This window comes from Perissodus microlepis, chromosome 3, assembly GCF_051167445.1.
Source record: "Perissodus microlepis isolate ML-2025 ecotype Zambia chromosome 3, ASM5116744v1, whole genome shotgun sequence".
Taxonomy (NCBI): Eukaryota; Metazoa; Chordata; class Actinopteri; order Cichliformes; family Cichlidae; genus Perissodus; species Perissodus microlepis.
Window position 1 is genome coordinate 3,134,356 of NC_140463.1, and position 24,800 is coordinate 3,159,155.

Consider the following 24,800-nt stretch of genomic DNA (forward strand, 5'->3'; position numbering starts at 1 on the left):
TGGTTGTAATGATTGGTTATCTGAGTCACTGCTTCCTCCACACTTTGAGGTGTTGTGAGGAGTGAACCAAAGTGATTAACTGTGTAAAGAATAACAAGGACAAAGTGACTTTACAGCTAAATGTGTCAGAAAGGGCCCAGACAGACTGTTGGAGGGAGGTGGTCCTCTGTGAGTACCGAGGATTAGTTTCTTCTATGCCCTCCACCCAAACCTGATTCATACATCAGACAGAGACAGATGATGGAGTTTATTTCTTTTCTCTTCAGCAGCATTTTACAAAAACATTTTGTTCTTTTTCTTCGTACACTTCATTAGCTACATGTATATTAAAGTGTTAGTTGTCTTATATTTTGTGCAGTTTTACAGACACAGCCAACACTAAAGCCTCACACATGTAGGAGCTCTGTAATCTACCTGCTGAGACCGTGCAGACATGAGGTCCAAACATCAACTAAACAGCACCCAGGTCACAGCTGAGACCTGAACACCAAGGCATTATGGGTAAGTAAAATATAAATGTGTAAGTAAAAAATGAGTGTTGTTTGTGCTAAGGTAATGTGGTAACAAATCAAACAGCTGATGCTGCATGAGTGCGCTGAGCTACAGTCACTGCAGGGTTCAGCTGTGTGAACAGAAAACATCCTCACAGAACGTGGAGGAACTCAGCATCGTTCCCTCTTCATCCCCTTCAGTCCATTACTGGTGTTTTCTCTCTGACTCACAGACCAGTCAGATTAAGGTGATTGTTGGTCCATCAGAGGAGTCATTTCAATAGCCTTGTTGTCCTCGGCTCGATCCTGGACCTGATCTCTCCCTGCAGAGGAAACACAAGAAGTCACAAAAAACACTCGGAGCTAAACGAACACTTTGATGTTTTAATTGCTACATGCTGACCTTTGACCCTGAAGCATTACAGACTAAAACGGTGTACTGAAATCTTTGGCTTCTATAAGCTGTGTGTCTGACTTAGTGAAACTATGTAAGCTCATTGTGATGTCGTAGGGCATCAAAAACAAAAAGTGTGTTGCACAGCTCTCTCGATGCCCTTTCTTATGACTTGAAATGCTTTTTTAAAGTTAAATAAACTGCTGACAGACAGAACTGATTAGATACAAAGATAGGACAGTACATTAGACACATTCACACCGATTACAACTAACCTTTAACTGTGAGCCACACCCTCTTGTATCTCCAGGCCTCCTTGCTGTTGACCTCACAGGCGTATCTCCCAGCATCCTTCACTGTGGGCTGTCTCAGGGTCAGACTGAGGTCTCCAGTGGTCAGCAGGTCAGTGTTCATCTCAGTGCGACCTTTGTAATAGTCGTCCTGTTTGTCGGGCCGGTCAGAGCCGTTCTCATACACATAGACCTTCATGTATTCGGGTTCATGGCGTTTCCACTCCACATCACTGTCCCCAGGCAGGTTTTCTGTGGTTTTGAAGGGCAGCAGGACAGACTCCGCCCCCTCCACCACCTCCACCTGACACTCTGAGAGGACAACAACACAACATGAGCTGTACGAAGACACAGCATTCATGTTTGTCAATTAATTTTAATTTATGCAGCATTTGAAACACATGTTCATCATGAAGCCACAGAATCATCACATCAACGTCTCAGCAACAACATCACTAAGTCATCAGGTTCATCTCGATGCTGGTCCCAGCTGCTCTGTTGGATTGATCAAGTCAGTCATTTGAAGACAAGGGCCTGAAGATGTCTGATCAGTGACTTAGTTCAGAAATGCAGTTACATTGTTACTAAAAAAGCCAGAATGTTTGCAGTTATATCAGTCTAACTAAAAATGCATTGAAGTCACAAACATACTCATTAAAGAGGTCTGTCCAACACCAGGTTTGCTACAATCTTTATAGTTTTTCTTCACACAAACACACTGAATTGTTCTATAAGGAGGGTTGATTTTATAACTTTATAAAGATTTGTACATCAGCAGAAATGCAGCACAAACATGGCTGAAAAAGCTCTGCTGTACATACATGGAAGTGTAATTACGTCTTTCACTCTAAACAATGAATAATCCTGACAAATGGAAATGATATTGTTATAGAGTTGTTTTTAAATCTATCTGATTAGAGTCCTGGTGCCTCACTTGGCCTTTATATAACTAACCGTCACTATTTACCGTAATTGTCGGGCTATAAGCCGCTACTTTTTGCACAAGCTTTGAACCCTGCGGCTTTTAGTCAGGTGCGGCTTTTCTATGGATTGTCCATGATTTTTGTCATATCGTAAGAGGATTTGTTTTGTTTGTTCCGCTGTTGTACGGCACTACGTTGCCTGGCGGAAGGGCATGTGATCAGACACACAGTATCGAGGTTCAAGAGTGGTATGTTGGTCACATGTCCGTCCGCCAGGCAACGTAGTGCCGTACGAAGTAGCGCGAAAAACAAACTTCAAAGTAGCGCTACGCGTTCAGCGGGAGGCGTGGATGACGAGCAGCGATAAACTTGCGAAAAGCAAGTTATGCTCAACTCCACCGGTGGAATCTGACAGCGTGGAAAAGTGTGAAAACATCCACGATCACCAACGGATTTCGAAGGGCTGGACTGCTGCATGATGGAGAGGAGGACACCGCCACGGCCCTTCTGAGGGTGTTCGACTCTGACACTGACAACGAGGATTTCTTTGGTTTTGAAAGTGACAACGAAGGAGAGAAGCTGAGAGTGGATGAGAAGCCATCCTGAGCCTGTTCGTATCCGACACTGGAGAAGAGGACTTTGGTGGTTTTAGTGCGCAGGAAGAAGAGAAAGATGGTGGGGAATGACTGACTTTTCTTCTTGTTAAAGCCGTGTCGCTGCACCTGAGCCTAAAAGGTAGGCCGAATCTATTTTTCTGGTGTGCTGTAGGTTATTGTTATGTACTACATTTGTTACTCATTTATGAAGCACAGTACATGTTTCGTACTTGTAATTATCGATACTTGTACATATACCTAAAAAGCTATGCAAATATGTACCCGTAACTTGTTTTTCAAAATATTAATAAAAGGGGCGTGTCTCCAAACAGCCATCTCTTTCCTGACAATTCCCTTTGTGCATATTCTCTTACATATGATAAGTCAACATTGAAACACCTGCGGCTTTTAGTCAGGTGCGGCTAATGTATGTACAAAACAGGATTTTCCCCTGATTTTAGCTTGTGCGGCTAATATTCAGGTGCGCTTTGTAGTCCGGAAAATACGGTATTTACTGATTTGTTTCTAATTGCTTTCACAGTGAACACTACACATGTTTAAGATTCAGAGTAGAGTGCAGTCCTACTTTGTACCACATGAAGGCAGGAGCGTCCAGTATCAGCTGTTCCTGCTTTCCTCTCATATCAGTAGCAGTCTCTTGTTTCCATCACTGATAGAACTCATCAGACAAATGACAGAAAGCAGCATCATGTTCCTCAAAGACTCACTGCTGTTTCTCTGAGAACACGTAAATGTTCCCCTGAACTCACATCTGTTCAGCAGCTGTTCAAACCTGCACTGTAACATCCCATCAAAGACAAAGTCCACTACTGGTCATATTTCTAACAGTGAGCAAACAGGAAGACCTAATGAAGTCTGACAGGAACAACAAAGATGGCGTCTGTGTTTGTCAGTATAACAGAGCTGCTGCAGAGCAGGTGTGTGAGGACGGTTGTTTGGAAAGCCTCTGTAGTGTGTGACAGACAAAGACACGCACTGTGAGAAAATACCTGTCAATGATAATATCCAAACCTCTGTATCTGCAGCACTGACCTTTGATTTTCAGCTCCACCTGTTTCTCCATCAGTTCTTTCCCCTCCCCGCTGTAGGCGGTGCAGGTGTAGGTGTCCCTGTCGGTGTTTGTGGGGTGTTTCAGGGTCACACTGAGGTCTCCAGTCCTCAGCGGCTCTTTCTTCATCTCTGTTCGGTTTCTGTAACGTCTGTGCTGTTTTTCAGGCTGGTCAGAGTCTTTCTGACATACGTGGACCTTCCTCTCATTTCTGTCCTTCCACACCACTTTAGCACCATCAGGCAGCGGCTGAACTGTGCTTCTGCAGGTCAGCACAACCGACTCATCACCTGGTTCTGCTGTGACCTGAACGACTGAGAAGAGAACGAAGCACAACACGAGCTCCACGGACGCCATCAGCAGCACTGAGGAAATTTTCTTTGACTTGTCTTGTGTGAGTGTGTTGCATAAAAACGACACTAAGTTCTGATTTGTACGGATCCGAACTTGAACCTACATACATCTGAACTCTTGTTAGCAGCGCTGTGACCACATATGAGGAGAAACCATTTCAGCTGGAGTATAGTTCTGCTGTGTGTCTGAGGTAAAATAGTATTTCTTTAAAAAAAAGATTTCCATGTCATTGCATGTTCAGTGTTCAGTACCAGACATAATACAAATTTAAATGTACTGTCATGTACTATCAGGGCCTGTAACTCAGAACACAAGTTAACAATCTAAAGTGCTGTATGTCATCATAAGGTTTTGTAATGAGTGAATGAATGAGTGGGAAACACTGACTGATGTTCGTGGCGTGGTCTAATAACACACATACCTTCTTTGTTCTTTAACTTTTTATATCTAAAATACATGAAGACACCAAAGCCAACAGCCAGGAGAACCACAGGAACCAGGACACCCGAGACAACTTTGGGCCAGACTGGAGGAGGAGTGGGACCAGGAGGAGGACGTTCTGTCCACACAAACACAAACAACCTGAAGATCACCCAACAGATTCTCAGAGTATGACTCTGACCTCTGACCTTTATCGACATCACTGACCTGCCACCCTCAGTTGCAAATGGGTCTTGCTCTGATCTTGTCCATATGTTCGGGTGGTGCAGGTGTAGGTGCCGGTGTCATTGACTATGGGGTTCCTCAGAGTGAGGCTGAGGTCTCCAGTCTGCAGAGCGTCGGCTCTCATCGATGTTCGGTTGAAGTAAATAACATTCTGTTTCGTGAGATCATCCCCGCTCTGCAGACGCAGATGGACTGTCGGGATGCTGAGGTCCTTGCGGTCCCAAACCACTGCTGTGGCGTCCCGGTAAACATCCTCTGGTACCTGACAGGGCAGCATGACAGACTCCGCCCCCTCATAAACCTCCAGCCCAAGGCATGCTTGAAAACTGAGAGGACAAACAGGAAACAGATGAGAGCTGTGATGTTTTTAAGGCCCGTGAGACAGAGAATGACTTCAAACACTTTACTAATGTAAAGATGAGCACAAGTGACCGATCGAGCTCAGCAGGCAAAACCAAAAGAACCAGAGCAGGAAAAAACTGGGAATAAAAGTGATCCACCAACCGTCACCCACACTCTGGTTTTAAGCTGGAAAACAGTTATTTCTTCTTTTATTGCACAAGGTCTTAAATACTGTTTAGTCTTTTTTTAGCTGTTTATCTCTAATATCAATGACTTCATGTTCACCAAGTTTCAAAGTTGTTTCTATTCAAGGGTTCCTCTGGCCGGCTGAATAACTACAGCCAAATAAAAAAAACAACCCAGGAACTTACAAAGACCGAGTCCAGTCTTCATGCTGCTGCTTCTCTGCCTTAAAAACCACCAGGGGGAGAAAAACCCTGACAGCTGCATGCAGCTACAAATAAACAGGTGGCCCTAGGAGACCCAGCACCATGCAAAGCCATGGAGTCCTTTGAATTTTCCAAGTAAAGTGCACATGTAATGTTTTTCTTTCTCATTTTAGTCACTATTAGCAGCTTTTTGAAACTGACCCACAGAAATGGGACTTCAAACAACTCAAGCAAGCTGAAAAAGTGTAGGAGCTTTGGCTTAGTGCACCCACCCTTTTTACTCATCAGCCATAAAAGACTGACGGTCCAGTCGTAGGATTCCCAAACTGATACCATGGTGCAGCTTCATCTTGGATCAGTTTGAATATCAGGGACCATCATTGACCATCCCAAGGTCAGAGGTCACCTTAGGATTTTCCCAAATTTAGGAACCGAATACAAAGTAAGAAGTACTGTGGCTAGGACCAGGATCAGAGAGCACACAGCACAGAGGGAAGACACGACAACGAGGTAACATAACATACTGGACCAGGGACTTTCAAAATAAAACAGGAAACACAGCTCAGAGACAGAGACCGGGACTTCAGGCATATAAACCTGACACTGGACAAGGCGAACAACCACAGAGATGAAGCGCAGAGCGAGAGGAGACACGATGGGGACAGAGAGAGGACTGACTTCCACAGGAGACGCTGAGGACAAAGAGACAGGAAACAGAAAACTGAAACATCGAGCCGGAGACACTGGAATGACCTAAACAGCACAAAGGTGGAGCTCCAGTCATCATGAATCCAGGACAAACCTCACAACACAAAGACACAAAGTCACACCGCTGTATCTAACAGAGTGTACTTTAAATAGTCTGATGCTAATAATAACCTCAGAGCTGATATTCATGATGAGAGCAGGGACGGTGTGTTCTTAGGTTTTACAACAGAGATAAACATCTGTTATCACCTAACGCCCCCCCCCCCCTTACCCACACATGCCACACATACCACAGCAGCCACAAACACGAACAACCTGTTTCACCAGGACTTATAAGCGTGTTTCCTCATTACAGCCTCCCATCACTAATGAAGACACAGCAACCGTTTGTAAAAACTTTATTAGAAACAGCCAGAGCATCATCCGCACATGCTGCTAGCATTGCTAACTACATGCTACATGCATCCATCAATGAAGCCTCCCCACATGAAGGTCTCCTCCTCCGTCAGGGATGTCTCGTGGGCTCAGAGACGTGTCTGTGTTTCGGGTTTTCGCGTGTGTCACGGGGAGCTGATTGTATCAGCGGGATCCACCGGCATGAAGGCCGCACAGGGAGCTACGGACGGCACAAATCACTGCACCGCGGTCTGTAACCCGTCTGTACCCCACTGTGTGTGTGTCAGGAGGCTCCTGCACAGACAGACACGACAGGCCAGTCTGTGGGCGGCTGTGTGTGCTGCCGTGGGCCGGTTAGCTAGAGCGGTCCGTGTTTTCCTGTCGGCTTTCTCACCTTTGAACTTTTTAGTTACGCCGGTCTTCGTGCGCGCGCCCATTCAAAGAGGATAAGAGTGGGTTTCTTACCGTGGGGCTTCTTTATCCTCCATGAAGACTCCCGTAAACACAGAAAAGCACAGCAAAACACCGACAGCTCTCATAGCGGTGCTTCGTCACGCCACGCCCACTGTGACGTGGCGCTGTTTACTTTCGGTTTCAGGGGAGTTCCCGGGGATCACGAGTGTGTGGGTGAATGTGCCCGGGGCAGGAGTTACAGGTATGCGGGGTGGATGAAAGGTGGGGCTGATTTAGACTGTAGAGGACTTCTGTGGTGGATTCATTTTCATAAAGTGGAAACAAAATAAAAGATATAATCACACTGAAGCAGCTCACACGTAACAAAACACACCTCAAAGATCACGAGTGATAATATTGTCTCAGATATGAGGGAGTAGAAGCAGGAAGTACCAGAGCATGGTAATATTACATGTAATCCCTCAGAGTCAGTGGACTGAGTTATCCTGTGCGTGGGTTAGTGACAAATTAAAATCCCTCAAATAATGGAGCTTCAGGAGAAACAAAGAGAAGAAGAGGAGCAGAGTGAAGGATGAAGGTCGTCCATCAGACCGAGTGTGTCCTCAGCTTCCTGTTCAGAGACAAACATCACTGATGTCAGCTCTTAGCTGTTCACCTCTGACCTTTATTAATACCTCACAACAATGTCAATGCACAACACCTGGATCAGCTGACTGCTCTGAAACAGACAGAAACAGAAAGTGAAGAAAGACAAGAAGCTGCAGAAACAGAAGGTCAGAGTGGTCACAGCCAGGCTGGATCTGGATCAGATTCTGTCGGCGTGCTCCACATAAACCCGTCTGCATGTGTTTCCAGGCTGATTTAGCTCTGCTGATGGCGGACGACTGCGCCGACGCCAAACACAAGCACTTCAACTACGATAAGATCATGGAGCAGCAGAACCTGAGAAAGAAGAAGAGGAAGAAGCTGATGAAGAAAGAGGAGGAGACTTTCATGTGAAAATCCTCCACTCTGGTGAGCAGTGAACATCTGATCTCACATATAATCCAGTGATCCAGCGTTGTCTGTCTGGCTCACTGTTAGCCCACAATAGAGTAGAATAGAGTAATCTTTATTGTTTTCATACAGCAACAACAAAAATTATACTCTCTCCTTTTACAAATAGGAAAAAAGAGACCTTATTACACTTTATTATCATTATTGTTATTATTATCACTGCAAGTTATCCTACTGCATGTGACATGGAGCTAGCTGGTTCTGATTGGTTCTGATTTGTCCGTACGCAAAAGGATCATTTTACGTGACATCCTCTGGTGATTGATAAGCAAACGGGTTTTCCTGTTTAGGCTCAGATCGTTTTGATGTTTAGAGGCTCGCAGTGACGTGAAACAACCCAAATGTATTAGAGCAAAAGTAAGGAGCCTGTTTTGAAAATGTAAGTAGAAAGTACATTTAAAGTGCTTAAAATAAGGGAGAAAGAATTACTCAGGTACCTGAAAATTCTACTTAAATACAGTAAGAAAGTATTTGCACTTTGTTACTTCCCACCTCTGCGGACCACTAAAATCCACATCTTTGAAATTATGTAATAAAATATGCAGAAGTTTAGCTCTGTTGCCTCTTAGCAAGAAGGTCCTAGGTTTGAATCCAGTCTAGGTTCTATATAAGTGTGAGTGTGAATGATTGTAAACATGGAAACAGTCATGGGAGAGGAGAGACACAGAGAGACACGTTAAGAGGGACATGACGGGCTGGGGAGAACATGCTTGATACACATGTGTTTCATGGAGTGAGGGAACATGTAAGCAAAAAGGGGAGACCAAACACGAAGGCATGACTGGGACCCAGGGAACAAGGAAGTGAGAGACACAGAGGGGGGGAGACATAAACACAGATGTAACAGCGGCACTTGTCTCTGTTTCACCACCTTCAGGACTTAGTCCAGCAACAAGCTTTTGAAGCACAAGCAAGACCATGGAACTTTTCTTTCAAAAAAGATCTTTAATGAGACTTTAATTAACATGGCAAGACTCGGTCAAAAAAACGGCGTTGCTTCCAGCCTACCTGACTCCCCACATGTAATTACCATATACCAAAAAGCACATCAGAACTTCACATTTCCATATCTTATGTTTTTACCATAACGGTGTAACGTTGGACCCAAGAAACATAAGCCGGAGCGAATTTGACGACAGCAGAACTTTTATTTAACACTGTGGTTTACTGGGACACAGACACTCCAGCTCTCTCTCTGCTGTCACGACCGCCCTCCTCCTCCGACTGTCACTGCCAACATATAAAGAGACACAATCACTGTCAGATCCCAGCACACCTGTTCACCCCGCCCCTGCGCCGCCCCGGGACCTCACTGCGTCACCCCTCCTCTGCAGCTGGCCAGAGACCACACCCACGCCACAAACGGTATTTGGAAATTATATATTTAACAATAAAAATTTATATTTCTCATTTTAATAATTTTACCAGTACCAAGAAACTAGCCTTTAATTGGCTCTTACAACAGATGACACAACAGACACATACTGGAAACACAGAGGAGAGACCAAAACATCACGGGAACCTAACACACAAAAAAGTAAACAGGGAACACAACGAACTCAGAACACAGAATAACCTCAAGACTAACTAATGAACCTAAAATCATTATACATAACAATCACCAAAACAAAAGAAAGTCAGAGTCCTGGGTCAAATGACCCAGACCCATGACACACCGAGGTTTCTAGGATTACTGATTTTTGAGTACCACCCTGAGCTGAAGCGGTTCTGTGGAGGCTTCCCCCACTACAGAGAGCAAAGAGACACTGAAGAACCATATGACAATAACCAGAACCCAGGATAAAGAGTTTCAGTGAATGTGGTGTTGAAGGTGTGGAGGTGGATCAGAGTGTCAGAGGAGACTCTGTAGAAGGACAGAGTGCCAGCAGGACAGTCCACATACACTGCTACTCTGTTAGAGACAGAGACAGAGGAGGAGGAGGAGGAGAGGTCTGTTCTCCTGTTATTGTGACACACAGAGTACTGATCGGCATCGGAGCACCTCAAACTCCACGACTGACTGTTTACTCCAAACCTGCTGTCATTGCTGCCTCCTCTCTCTGTGACTCCTCTGTAAGTCACTGAAACGTGAACCTCTCCGCTCCACTCAACCTCCCAGTAACAGCGACCAGTCAGACCATTTGTACACAGCAGCTGAAGCCAGTACTCAAACCTCTCTGGGTGATCAGGATAAGGCTGCTCCTCTGTTACTGCCGTCACTCTTCTGTTGTTGTCGGACAGTTTAAGTTTTCTGTGCACTGAGTTTGTGTCCAGTTTAAGATCATGGGAATCTGATGGAGAGAAGAAGAAACAACAACAGCGGTTTATCACCTGAAGACTTCATATGCTGCCTTATCCACAGACTGATGGAGACGGCTTCACAGTGATTCATCCACTAGAATCTTTAGTGTGATTTAAACTAGTGTAATGCGTGCTGTCTTATTTTCATAAATCAAAGTGAGCACACACTCACACTTCCTCAGACCAGGTTTCAGCCTCTGCTCTCCACCATGGTCCAGCCTGGAAGAAGAAACATATCTGAATTCATCTTTAAAGCAGAGAAAAAGAGACACATGGACATAAAAGAAAGACATGAAAGGCCTTAAAATGCTTCTACTCATTTAAAAGACTTTCAAATTGCAATTCTGCTGTGTAGTACCAACAGCCATGGGTAACCCTGGATCCAACAGAGACGCTGAGACAGGAACATGGAAACTAGTTAGTGGTATGAAAATATATGAAACATCCAGAATATCAATACATGTTTCTGATCCTCTAACATCATGGAAAATCAAGATCAATGAGCTCCTGGCCTCTGCTCTATGGGAGCTTTCTGTCTGTCCTGAGCTTGTGTTAGTACACCTATGTTACACTTTAACAGGTGTACTGTCCCAGTCTCCCCCTTCTACTGATACCAGAACAGCACGGAGTAAATGAAAAATTGGAATGATGAAGGGGGAGGCTGAGGTTTCACGGTTCACCAAGAAACTGGACTGAAGTGCAGGAGATTGGAAAAAAGATTCACAGCTTTTTATTTCAAACAGGTTCAGAGTCAAGTGGTTCAGAGGGCAGGGGGGCTGTTTGAGTTGGCAGAAGAAAACGCAGGAATTTTTCAGGTGATCTCACTGGATAGGAGGGCTGATCTTCTGAGACAGCAGAGAGGAATGTCCACAGGGCGAGGTGAGGAAAGTACAAAGAACATGTGACCCATCTAACAAACGAGGTGAATTGCTATTTTGTTGGTGATGGTTTAGATTAGAGCATTTTTGTCAGATAAATACTCCTCCCTGAAGTCGGATTGATTGATGATCAGATTAATGTTTCAGGTGAGATTTACCCACAACAAATATTGTAACTGCTACTGTGTTAAGAGAATACTGCTGTTAAAAAGCACGCTATTTGTTTAAAAGCTTTAAAACTGAATATTACACTTCTCATACAGCAGCACTTTTAAAATAAGCATGTAATAAACTAATATAATATTACATGTAACAATGTGATTAATTGATGACGAGCATTAATAAATACTGAAACTATCATACCTAAGAGTGTTCAGTCTCCAGCGTGGATCATCCAGTAAGCTAGACAGCAGCTTCATGCCTGAGTCTCCGGGATGATTGTAGCTCAGGTCTAGCTCTCTCAAATGGGAGGGGTTGGAGTTCAGAGCTAATACCAGAGAAGTACAACCATCCTGAGTGATCAGACAGCCTGAGAGCCTGAGGACAAACACAAAGATGTAAAACATAAAGCAAAGAGAATTATGTATATAATTTTATTTTATTTTGATATATATCTTTAAGCTTGGTTCCAAAAAAATATGCTTTTATTTTTTCAGAGATACTGATTCACTCTATGGCACATGGATTCTTTACTGAACCATTGTTTCCAGAAGATGTATTGAATCCCACAGATCTATAATACTTGAGGAAGCTGGATTTGAGAGCACTGTAAATACAACATGCTTCTATTACACTGTTTGCGTGATTTGTTTCAGGGTTGAAAAGTGTAGCAACGGCATGTTTCCAGCATCGTACAAATTAGCATTGCTCTCTAGAAACAGTTTTCCCCTTTGTTTCAGGTGTAAAGGGACAGGAGAAGGGACTAAGACTGGGCTAAGATTTAAAGTTTTAAATGATCGGGGACATCCCTGTTGCTAGCCATTTGTTTAGTTGTGACTCAGCTAACATATTTGTGCTTTTTGTAGCACTTTAAATGTGTTTATCTAAAGTCCGTGATCATGCCTTTTTTATGGTGATGTGTGTTAGTGCTATGGCTTGTGTGTGCTCCAGTTTAGCCGTTTTTCTGTTTGTTTTGGTTTCCATGTTGAGGTCCAGCATACTGTGTGTATAATCTTTCATTATTATTAATCTCTGGCTCTCTTCCACAGCATGTCTTTGTCTTGTCTTCAATCTATTATTTTAGGTCTTTACCTTACAATATGAAGTCAACTATTGTTGTGATTTGGCACTAAAGTTGAATTAAAAAATAAATAGCACTGAATATTGTCACATCCCACTACCTTGCCAGAGCCAGGCATATCATAAAGGGCTCCTCACACTTTGGCCGGAAACACTTCAAGTTGCTATCAACAGTCACTGACCCACTAAGTCCTTTTTGACAACCTTGCCATTACAGTGCACTTTATACAGTTCTGTTTATCAGGTTCTCATTTTATATGGTTAGTTTTAAACACATATATTTTAGTCATCTTGTGTGAATGTGTGTGATTGTGACTTTTTATGCACCCGATAGTGGAGCAAATTTCCTGATTTAATTGTAAGTTCTACATCAATGACAATAAAGGCACATTCCTTTTTGGTAGTAAAATGAAATTATTATTTATTTAACATATTTGCAATAATTAGTGGGTATCTGTATTTACCTTGTATCTATACATTGTATGAATGTGCCTTGTTGGCATTCCCAAAATGCAAACTGAAAAGGTTCATAATTCTGCACCACAAACCAATGGTTGACGTCAATGTGGCTATGAATTTTATATGCCATTTATCTAAATACCCAAATAAAAGAGGGCTTATTATGGCTGCATCATCAAATACCACTTAGGTAGTTAATTAATGTGTATATAAAGCTACATATCAAGAAAGTCATCTGCTGGTCATCCACTAAAGATAAGCCGAACCCTAACCTCAGAGCCTCCAGTGTACAGTGTAGACTCTCCAATCCCACAGACAGCAGCTTCACTCCAGAATCCCACAGGTCATTGTTACTCAGGTCCAGTTCTCTTAGATTAGTCGACCGTGAGCTGATGACTGATAACATAGCTCCACAACTTCTTTCTGACAGATTGCAGCCACTTAGCCTGGAGAACAGATAAAGACACACAGTGAAACTGATTCTATGATAGACAGTGTAAAACGCTGTTACGTTGTTTCAGTTAAAGTTTTCATGAGGAAAAAAAGATGGTGGTTGACTAGTGGTTTTATGGTGCTTTTTCACAGGATAATCTCAGCTATAATTCAAATATTTAACTTAAAGTAAGCTTTATACTAAATCTAAAGCCATAATTAATGTTAGCATGTAGTTATATGAAGATCTGCTGACTGAGAATTACTAGTTGATAACAGCCCTGTGTCACAGTTATTCGTGCACTCACAGAGCTCTGTGGGAGGCTTTGACAACTGGCAACAGCCTCAGAAGAGCCTCCTCTGAAGCAGAGTATTTCTTCAGGTCAAACACATCCAGATCTTTTTCTGATGACAGTAAGATGAAGACCAGAGCTGACCACTGAGCAGGAGACAGTTCATCTGTGGAGAGACTTCCTGAACTCAGGGACTGCTGGATCTCCTCCACCAGAGAACTATCATTTAGCTCATTCAGACAGTGGAACAGATTGATGCATCTGTCCGGAGACAGATTCTCACTGAGCTTCTTCTTGATGTATTGGACTGTTTTCTGATTGGTCTCTGTGCCACTGTCTTTCTTCATTAGCAGGTCCTGCAGTTTATCCTGATTGGTCTGCAGTGATAGACCCAGGAGGAAGCGAAGGAATAAGTCCAGGTGTCCATTTGGACTCTGCAAGGCCCTGTCAATGGAAATCATGTGGATCTTCTTTGAAGATGTCTTCCTTAAAAGCAGTCGAAGGTTTTTCAGTGATGGTTGTGGTAAAGGCATGACATTTATGTTGCTGTTACTAAGTGACATCCTTACATAAAGAGCAGCCAGAAACTCCTGAACACTCAGATGGACAAAGCTGAACATCTCGTCTTTCCCTTTCCTTCCTCGCTCTTCTTTGAAGATCTCTGTGAACACTCCTGAGCATACCGAGGCTTCACTAACATCAGTGCTGCTCTCTCTCAGATCTTTTTCATAGAAGATCAGGTTGCCCTTGTCCAGTTGCTGAAAGGCCAGTTTTGCTAATGACTTAATGTATTCAATGCTTTTCTGTGGGCCATACTTTTCTTTTGTCCGATCAATCTGAAACACCAGGAACTCTGCGTACATCTCAGTCAGGGTCTTGGGCAGCTGTCCTCCTCTTGTTTTCAGCACATCTTCTAGAACTGTAGCAGTGATCCAGCAGAAGACTGGGATATGGCACATGATGTGGAGGCTTCCTGTTGTCTTGATGTGGGAGATGATTTTGTCAGCTTGCTCCTTACCTTTGAATCTCTTCCTGAAGTACTCATCTTTCTGTGGGTCAGTGAACCCTCTGACCTCTGTTGTACTGCTGATAAACTCTCGAGGGATCTGATTGGCTGCTGCAGGCCGTGTGGTTATCCAGATGCGAGCAGAGCGTAGCAATTTTCCATTGATGAGTTTTTTCAACAAGACATCTGTTTTAGTTGACTTTGTTACATCGACAGAGCGAATATCTTCAGAATGAAAGTCGAGATGAAGGCGGCTCTCATCCAGCCCATCAAGCACAAACAGAAGTTTGAATTTACTTTTGTCATAGTTGGTAATTCCCGATGACTGAATATCTTTAAAGATGTAATTAAGAGCCTCCTCTGTGATGCCTACAGTTTCTGGGATACATTCATGAATGAGCTCTGCCAAACTGAATTTTTTTCCCTTCAGTGGATTCAGCTGACGGAAGGTGAAGGGGAAAACCAGATGCACATCTTGATTGGATCTTTGTTCAGCCCAGTCCAACACAAACTTGTGAACAAGGAATGTTTTTCCAATTCCTGCGATTCCATTGGTCATCACTGTTTTAATGGGTCTGTATTCTCCAGAAGGATGTTTGAATATGTCTGTGGGTTTAACGGCTTTCTCTGTTTCTTCCGGCTTCCATGCCTTTTCAATCTGCCGGACCTCATGCTGTATGTTGATATGTATGTCATACCCAGCTGTGATGTATAGTTCTGTGTAGATATCAGCCAGACGCTGTTTATCTTCTGCCCACCCTTCTTGTGCACACATAAACTTGTCCTGGAAGTTTGATCGAAGCATCTGTTGGTAATGCGTGATGGGTTGAGGCTCTGGTACTGGAACCATCACATCTGTGTCAAACAGGGTGATAAACATTGTGTGCAACTCATATTGCTGTCATGTCATTCTCTAAAATGCCACACTATGACTGTACGACTGGACATGTATTGGCTATCTGCAGCTGACCATTTTTTCTGGAGTGATTTTATGCACGTCTATTAGTGGTCTGCATCTTTTGAACTCAAATGAGTAAATGTGAATGGTAGGAATCTCGCTTGATCATCATGAACTTGAGGGATCACGATGTCTAGCGAGCCATTGTCATTCCATTATCAGCTGCTTGGTGAACTGGAGAAAGAAAAGGACAACCCTTGAAAATGGGAAGCATTTAGCACAGGCGTATGGCACTCCAGACCTCGAGGGCTGGTGTCCTGCAGGTTTTGGATGTATCCTTGATTCAACACAGCTGATTTAATTAGCTTGAAGTTCTCCAGAGGCCTACTGATGAATTAATCATTTGATTCAGGTGTGTTGACCCAGGGTGTTATCTAAAACCTGCAGGACACTGGCCCTTGAGGCCTGGAGTTCAACACCCCTGATTTAGCATGTGATGGCCATAGAGCAGGGGTGCTCAATACGTCAATCGCGATCGACCAGTCGATCGCAAAGGTAGTATTGGTAGATCGCATGGCATTAAAAAAATAGATGCCAGCCTATCATCCATCCCGTCACTTGATTGATACAGGGAAGCCAGTCAGATGACATCAGATTTTTTCTGACGCTTAGGTCGCTGCGCATGCACAAACAGCGGCGCGAAGTGTAGTAAAACTGACAAGCTAGTCAGCGAGTTAACTCCAATTTTTAGCTCTCGGTTTTTTCTCTTAAACCTAAGAAAGGGTTAAAAATGAGTGAGGGAGCTGGACCAAGTAAGAAGACAAAAACGTATCACTTTCATACGGAATGGGAGGAGGACTTTTTTTTCACGATGTCATTTTCGAAGTGCGTTTGCCTCATCTGCCAGGCTACCATCGCAATGCCAAAGAAGGGAAATGTGGAGCGGCATTTTCGAACTGTTCACGGAAAATACGACACTACATTCCCGCCGAAAAGCGAGCTAAGAAAGAAAAAGGTGAATAAACTAAAATCCCAGTTGTCCGGACAGCAGTCATTTTTCACACAACAAACTTCAAAAGCGAAAGCTGCCACCGAAGCATCGTTCCGGGTGAGTCACATCATCGTTAAAAACAAGAAGTCTTTTCAAGATGGAGAGATGGTAAAAGAGGCATTCGTTGAAGCAGCTGACTCATTGTTCCGAGACTTTAAAAATAAGGCAGAAATAACATCTTCGATCAAAGCTCTCCAGCTGTCAAGAAGTACAGTTACACGGCGCTGTGAAGCCATGGCGGAGGATTTAACCCAGCAACTTTGGAAGGACATCGGAGATTGCCAGTGTTTCTCACTGCAGTTGGACGAATCTACGGACGTGAGTGACACAGCCCAGGTGTGCATTTTCATTCGTATGGTGTTTACTGATATCACTGCAAAAGAAGAGCTATTAACAGTCCTGCCCATGAAAGAACAGACGCGAGGAGAGGACATATTTCAGTCGTTCAAAAACTTTATCGAGAAAACCCAGCTCCCAGTGTACAAATTGGTGTCTATTACCACAGATGGAGCACCCGCAATGGTTGGCCGCTTGAATGGATTTATTGCCAAGTGCAGGCAGGACGATGCTTTCCCGGACTTCCTAAATTACCATTGCATAATCCACCAACAAGCGTTATGCGCTAAAATGCTCAACATGAAGGAGATCATGAATGTTGCAACGAAGATCGCCTGTTCTATTCGCGCCAGATCTCTTCAAAGATGGTTATTTCGTGCACATCTGGAGAAGGCTGACTGCGACCACTCTGAGTTGTTGCTACACACTGACGTGAGGTGGCTTAGTCGAGGGAAATTCCTGCAAAGATTTCGAGAGCTCTGTCCGGAGATTAAGGAGTTTTTCCGTGTAGCTGGACAAGCAGAATACATGCAACTTAATGACGGTCAGTGGCTGTTAGACTTGGCATTTTTAACCGATCTGACAAACATGTTGAATGACCTTAATCTACAGCTGCAAGGAAAAGACAAAACAGTGATCAACATGATCAGCTCAGTTAATGCTTTCAAACGAAAGATGCAACATCTCTCTTTAAAGCTGCAGCGCCATGATTTGATAAACTTTCAAAACCTGGCGTCAGAGCTGGAGATGCAAGGGATGGCCTGTTTGCAACTTGACAGTGCACGCTACACAGAGCAGATTGACAATTGTCTGTCAGAGTTTGACAAACGCTTTCAAGACTTTTCTTTGCTCGAGCCAGTCGCTACCTTCATGTGCTATCCTTTTCGGGAAGATGCTGAGGTCGATTCACTCGCATCAAAAATTGCAAAACTATTTCACCTGAACTCTTCTGGAGTGGAAGATGAGATTTTGACACTACAAGCCGACATTGAGCTGAAGTCCAGAGATCATGGACAGTTCTGGAACTTACTCACAGAAGTAAAGTACCCCAACATGAGGAAATGTGCTGCCTCTTTGACTGCATTATTCGGCTCCACTTATTTATGTGAGTCATCATTTTCCCACATGAAGATCATTAAGTCCAAGTACCGTTCCACCATGACTGATGAACATTTGGAAGTGTGTTTGAGGCTGGCCGTCAGCAGCTACTGTCCGGACTATGCATCCCTGGCTGATTCAATTCAGTGCAAGTCATCAGAGTAAACTCAGGTAATGACAAAAAATTTACATTGTTAATTGTGTTGTGAAATATTGGATATTGCGGTTATGCATGTATATACATTGTAGATATAAAGAATCCTCAATATATTTATAAATAAGTATATGTTTTGGATTTTTGTAGTGGGTAGATCATTTTGACTTGTTCATTTTATAAGTAGCTCACATGCGGAAAAAGTGTGAGCACCCCTGCCATAGAGCATATCCTCCCTCTCTGATCTTTTAATAGTTTTGGTTTTTGCTGTTCCTTGCCATTGCTAGCATGAGATGGTAACTGCAATCCATTCAGGATGCACAGGGAATCCGGCCTGTTGCATATCAGTACATGTAGACAGGTTTGTTGTGTCTGCCAGGACATTTTCAAGAATGTAATGGAGATCACAGGAGAGAAGCTATCGTTAAAGAACTGAACTAACTGAGGCTGTAATAGTATACTGTAGTAACCTAAATAATTATAAAGATAATAGGAACACTGAAAAAAAAAAACATTTTTAAGTAAACTTGGAGGATACCAGGTCTAGAGCTGTGCACCTCAAAGGGCTAACACAGGAATTTTGTATAAGTTCCTTTACAGTGGAGTTCAACATTATAAGTGACTATAAAACAACCAAGAATTATGGATAAAACCAGGAGACAGTTCAATGTCATGCTCACACAGTTACTTCACATTGAGATATTTGAGTAAAGAAGCCTGGAATGTATGGAAAACAAAGCAGTGACTTACCTTCAGTCTGAGGAAGAGGAGCCTGAGAGGTCAAATGACTGCCATTCACTGACAAACAGATGTTGAAAGTGTTAAAGCTCTATGTAACTTTCTCAGACTGACTTCCTGTTTGTCCCTTGCTGTGACTCACCTTCGGGTCTGGGCCTGATAATAGACAAACTGAGCAGCAGGTCATTCCTGCCGATCCTCTTTAAAACCCTTCTGGTCACCTCAACAGCTCCAGAAAGGCTGTAGGTCTGCACCATCAAGTCCACGGTGTCCCACCTGCTTGTTGTCTCCAGTCGGCTCTTCTTGATGGTCATGGGGCCTTGAATGACGTCGGTCTGCTGTAGGAACCACTTGAATTTATTAAACTCTTCATCTCCCAGATCTTCCAGAGTGTTTAGAAGGTCCTCCGACATCATCACAGCTGAATGAAGATAGATTAGCTGTTAAGTTAAGCAAGCAAGTACGGAACAGCCAGACAGATCTGACTTTTCCGCCCTTCTATATATTATTAGTAAAAAACTAATACTTAAAATGTTAAAATTATAACTCTGTAATTGACATAATTTCTGGTTGTAATAGAGTGATGTTAACAATTATATTAACAATGACTATTGTTGCATGGCCCAGTGGAGCCACAGTTATGTTGAGCTAAGTACAATACTTAATTCTTGATGTTGGTGTTCTGTATTGTTCACTGGTACTGTATTTATGTTTTTAGTATCTATATGTTTTCTGTCATGGTCTGTGTGCAGGCAGGCTGGAAGAGAACCCAAGAGCAGGACTTATGGAGGCAAAAGTGAACTTAACAGAACCACAGCTTTATTGCTGGCCGAAATACAAAACTGAAATAACATAAGAACAGAACAAACAGGCAGAAATGATGGTATGACGCGACAACAAGCACCAAAGGACACGCACTATAAACACACAGACAGGAATGGGCAGTGGCAGTCCCAGCCTGTTTGGCACCCTGGGCGAACACTCCCTCTGGCGCCCCCCCCCCCCCCCCCCCACACACACACACGAAGAGAGAGAGTATACATAGTATGCAAACGGCTACCAAACAGCCATCATAATTTGTCATACAATGAGAACAGGACAAATCAACAATTGACAATGACTAATTAATATTAAAATCTGTAACATAATGTATTGTTTGGAGTTTAGTCTGTTACTGTTGCTATTTTTACCATTTCTTCTGGGGCAACTGTAACTCACATAATTTCCTTTAGGGAATAATAAAGTATTCTGATTCTGATTGGTTCAGCCATTATCCAATGACACATCTGCTTACCTGTATCTTTTGCTTGTTTCTCTTCCTCTTTTCTCTTTTTTCTAAACTGAGGACCTGATGGCTTGTCCATCTTCCATTGCTTTTAATTTTACACTCCAGTATGAACACCCATCCCTCAACCCAAGGATCACCACAACATGACCTAACACACCTACACCTTAGTTCACAGATTCACTTTGTCTAGGGTGTATTTCTGGGATTTCACACAACCCAGGATTCAAATCATGAATACATAATGGGCTTGGATTTACAACATTATGAATGAAATGTGCTCTATTTGGAAGCAGCAGGCCCCCCCCTTTCGACGGGTTGTGTGTGAGACTTTAAATCATCCATCCATCCATTCGCTTCCTCTTATCCTTTTCAGGGTCGCGGGGGGCGCTGGAGCCTATCCCAGCAGTCATAGGGCGAGAGGCGGGGTACACCCTGGACAGGTCGCCAGTCTGTCACAGGGCCAACACACAGGGACAGACAACCATTCGCACTCACATTCATTCGCACATTCACACCTAGTGACAATTTGGATTATCCAATTAACCTATCCCCACAAGCTGCATGTCTTTGGACGGTGGGAGGAAGCCGGAGTACCCAGAGGGAACCCACGCAAACACGGGGAGAACATGCAAACTCCACACAGAAAGACCCCAGCCTGATGTTGGAATTGAACTCAGGACCTTCTTGCTGTGCAGCAACAGTGCTAACCACCGTGCCACCGTGCTGCCCTTTAAATCATCAAACTGTAAATTTGAAATTGTTATTGATTCCTTTACCCCTGGTCCTAAAGTGTATATTTATTTTCTTACTCTTCTTATATTTGTTGTTTGTTTACTTGCACTGCTGTAACTGCAGCCTCGTCGTCTCGTCTCTCCATATACTGGACTGTATGTAGCGGAGATGACAATAAAGTTTACTTTGACTTCAGCAGCGAGCAGGCGCACTGAGGGCTCTCGTGCTCACTTTTCGTGTATAGAATTTCGAAAAAACATCGGTGCAAATTATAAGTCTGTATCATAATGTCTGATGTTTTCGTGTTTGTTGGTTTGTTTTTATTTTGTTTTATTTTGCGAGTTGGTTATTAGATGTCGCTCCAGCCGGTCAGAAAATCCCCCGCCGCCCCGCCCCGCCCTCTCCTCCCTGGGCGCACCTCGCAAACGGAGGGCGCCCTTACTCCCAGCAAATGGGCGATAGAAAACCAATCGGTGCCTATGCCATTCCCAATATGCGCTGGCTGACGTCGGGGCAGCATGAGTTAGAGCATTTTTTTTTTTTTTTGCCGATGCCCGTGATGCCGCCCCCCACCACGATGCCGCCCCGGGCAACCGCCCGTATCTAAAACCGCTACTGGGAACGGGGGAGAACGAGGAACAGGTGAAATAACAGCTGGAACCAATTGGGCAAATTGAGACCAGGTGCGGAAAACAGAATACACCAACAGAAGACACAGACTTTAAAAGTAAAAACAGGAAATCCATAGACAAATCTCAGAGGCGCAGAACTAAACTTATATTAAACACTACAGATAACAAATTACAAATTACAATAACAATACACTCAGTCACTGACCCAGGACCGTGACTGTTTTGCTTTATAAATAAAGTTGGCTTGGCTTTATTCAATTCAATTCAACTTTATTTATATTGCCCCAAATCACAACAACAGTTCCCTCAGTAAAATAAACCTTACAGTAACAAACACAGTATATTAGCACAGTAGTATAGTCTGTAGAATAGTTTATTAGCAAAATAGTTCAATAGCATCAATCTAACTCAGATTCGCCAATTCACTGTTGAATAATAGATTTTAATCTGAAACAACTTCATGGTTGAAAAATACAATATGAAAAAACCAACAGGGTGTTCTAGACCTTTTAAATCTAATGTTGCTCACTGTAAGCTAATCATGTCACCATAAATACAGCATCAATAATAATGTAATCACCTTTAAATATAAACGGTTCTAAGTGTATATATGATTAATTTATTGAGTATATATATATACACTGATAAATAGAACAGAGGACTTCTCCCTTTCATTGTGCTGCTCTGAGGTTACAGCTGAAGGGAACTTTCTGTACTTGTGAAATTTCCTGTTTATTCTCATATTTCTTTACAGTAAATCTCAGGAAGTGTGTTTAATTCCCCATAAAAGCAGATAAATCAGATAAAAAGTGGTACACGAGTCGGTGATCGTTCATGCATGACTGTGGCAGAAAATAACCCAGAAGTCCCTCTGTTTGTTCAGACAGCACTGACCCTGTAAAACTCAAACACTGATACTACTAACTAGTAACTACTACTACTGCTAACTACTACTACTACTACTACTACTACTACTACTAACTAGAATAAGCTGTCGTCAGGTCAGTTAAAGCTGTGAGCAGAAGGTGGGAATGTGTTTCAGACTTACACAGAAACAGGAGCGCTGATGATACTTTGGAGGGTTTCTGATCCGAGCAGCTGTGAAAGACGGCAGGAAGAGGAAGATTGAGTAATATGAGGCAAGTATGAAATGTGCTCACACCTCTGCTGACTATTACACATGAAGCTTTAAAACAGCTTTAAAACAGTCCTGATGTCTCAAAGGACTTTAACAGGCTTCATTTTTCAGTGTGAACACGAACAGAGGAAAAAAGCAGGACTTTCTGTCCTAAACCATAAGAACATAATCTGTCCTCAAGGGGGCAGCAAACCCTCACATACGAGTCAGAGCAGTGTGAAAATTCAAAAATCAGCATTTTAATCTGCTGTTTAAAATACTGCGTAGTCTGAAGCAAAAAAACTAAAACATGCTCACCAGCGTGGAACTCCATAATTAACCTAAAACTGGTCAATGATAGCCCATAATTATTTAAGACAGCTGACTGAAAAGGTAGTCTGTCAGGTCCTTTTTGATCCCTGGGTCATTTGCAGGAATCCCACTGTGATCCATATCCAGTTTAGGCCATTCCTCCTCTTGTAGGGAAATTCTGGACCATTTAACCATCCCCACATTTGAGGAAATCCTCACCTTTCATACTTATGGATGGGTCATCTCTGCAAGGTTCTCCTTGGAGGAAACATCTCTCCACTGGTTCACATCTGTTGCTTCTCGAATGACAGAAATTCTGTTTGCAGCAAAGATACTAAATGTTCGGTTTTCATTGGAGATGCATTGTATTATATTAGTCCAGAAAAATGATTTGTCTAACCTTATCTGCAACTCTTTTTGCAGAAGCATGTTCACTGGAACTGCAAGAGCTGCAGCAGTGAATTCCAGCCTGGGAATTGTAGTTTTCTTAAAGGGAGCAACCCTAGCTTTTCCCAGGATAAAGTCAACGTGTGATGTTATTCTTTTTCAGTTTTAAATATGACACTGTTCCATAACTATCTTGACTTGCATCAGAAGAATGATGAAGTTGTGCCTTATCTGGTCTTCCATAGAAACTCAGTTTAATGCAGCGTTTCACTTTTAAATCAGCTGGAGATCTTCCAGCCAATCACACCACCGCTGGGATTGGCTGGAAGATGATGTAGGGAGACAAGATTCCCAAAGGTCCATACAATGAGCTGACCACAGACTAAATGCGCCTTCTGGTTGGTGGATGGTCCTGCACAAAGGTGAACTCATCTGTTTCTATGCACCACTCTAAACCCACTGCTCTCTCACTTGGAAGTTGATCTGTGTCCAAATCCAGATCCTTGATTTCCTTTGCCCTCCTTTCCTGTGGGATTGACATGAGCACTGTGCGACTATTGCTGATCCATTAGTACAAATATCAGTCAGGCTCTCCACCATATGTACCTTTTCTTCTTATGAAGCAATAGATTTTAAACACTCATAAACATAAAACTTATTTTTGACTCTATTCACCACTTCAGCTGGAAACTGTTGTGCATTATCATTTGCAGTTCTCTGCAGAGCATAATTTGGACAGTTTGGTTAAGATACTCCTCCAAAAAAAAAAAAAAAAAAAAAAAAAGCACTTTCATCCTATACTCTTGTGCAGGCCTTGTAGTGTCACCATGTTGCCACCACAGGAAAGAGACACTTGACATGTTTCTCTAATATGTAAACTTGGTGAAGCATGGCATCGATGTCAGCCATTAGTGCAACAGGCTCTTGTCTAAATCGGATGAGAACTCGTAGGATCTGCAGACACAAATTCAGCATATCCTTCCAGCATGTTGTTTACACATGCGGTGTATTCGTCTTTATAGCGAGCATCCTTTTCAAATCTCCTTTCAGGCTCTAGAGGCACTGCTTTTCAAATCAATTTATACAGTGTCAAATCATAACAACAGTTGCCTCACGGCGCTTTATATTGTAGACCCTACAATAATACATACAGAGAAAATCCCAACAATCATATGACCCCCTATGAGCAAGCACTTTGGCGACAGTCGGAAGGAAAAACTCCCTTTTAACAGGAAGAAACCTGCAGCAGTACCAGGCTCAGGTAGGGGCGGGGCCATCTGCTGTGACCGGTTGGGGTGACGATTACTTCATAGCCAGGTGACGAAGGCTGTCACAATTCGTCGACTCCTTCAAATGTGGCG

The 24,800-nt window shown here is 43.1% G+C and overlaps 2 protein-coding genes across 2 annotated transcripts; both read right to left on the minus strand.

Moving 5' to 3' along the window:
• Positions 1 to 230: 230 nt before the first annotated feature.
• Positions 231 to 7,203, minus strand: LOC146389450 (uncharacterized). The gene is made up of 6 exons (XM_084911200.1): positions 7,084 to 7,203; positions 4,766 to 5,109; positions 4,539 to 4,676; positions 3,748 to 4,077; positions 1,161 to 1,487; positions 231 to 814 (listed from the first exon to the last, which is right to left on the minus strand). Exons 1-6 carry the CDS (start codon positions 7,155 to 7,157, stop codon positions 735 to 737), a joined length of 1,293 nt encoding a protein of 430 aa, XP_084767326.1. The 5' UTR covers positions 7,158 to 7,203; the 3' UTR covers positions 231 to 734.
• A 2,297-nt stretch (positions 7,204 to 9,500) lies between these two features.
• Positions 9,501 to 19,387, minus strand: LOC146389451 (NACHT, LRR and PYD domains-containing protein 3-like). The gene is made up of 7 exons (XM_084912154.1): positions 19,114 to 19,387; positions 17,225 to 17,227; positions 13,706 to 15,536; positions 13,238 to 13,411; positions 11,631 to 11,804; positions 10,562 to 10,608; positions 9,501 to 10,379 (listed from the first exon to the last, which is right to left on the minus strand). The coding sequence occupies exons 1-7, from the start codon at positions 19,385 to 19,387 to the stop codon at positions 9,835 to 9,837; spliced, it is 3,048 nt and encodes a 1,015-aa protein (XP_084768280.1). The 3' UTR covers positions 9,501 to 9,834.
• Between the last annotated feature and the right edge of the window lie 5,413 nt (positions 19,388 to 24,800).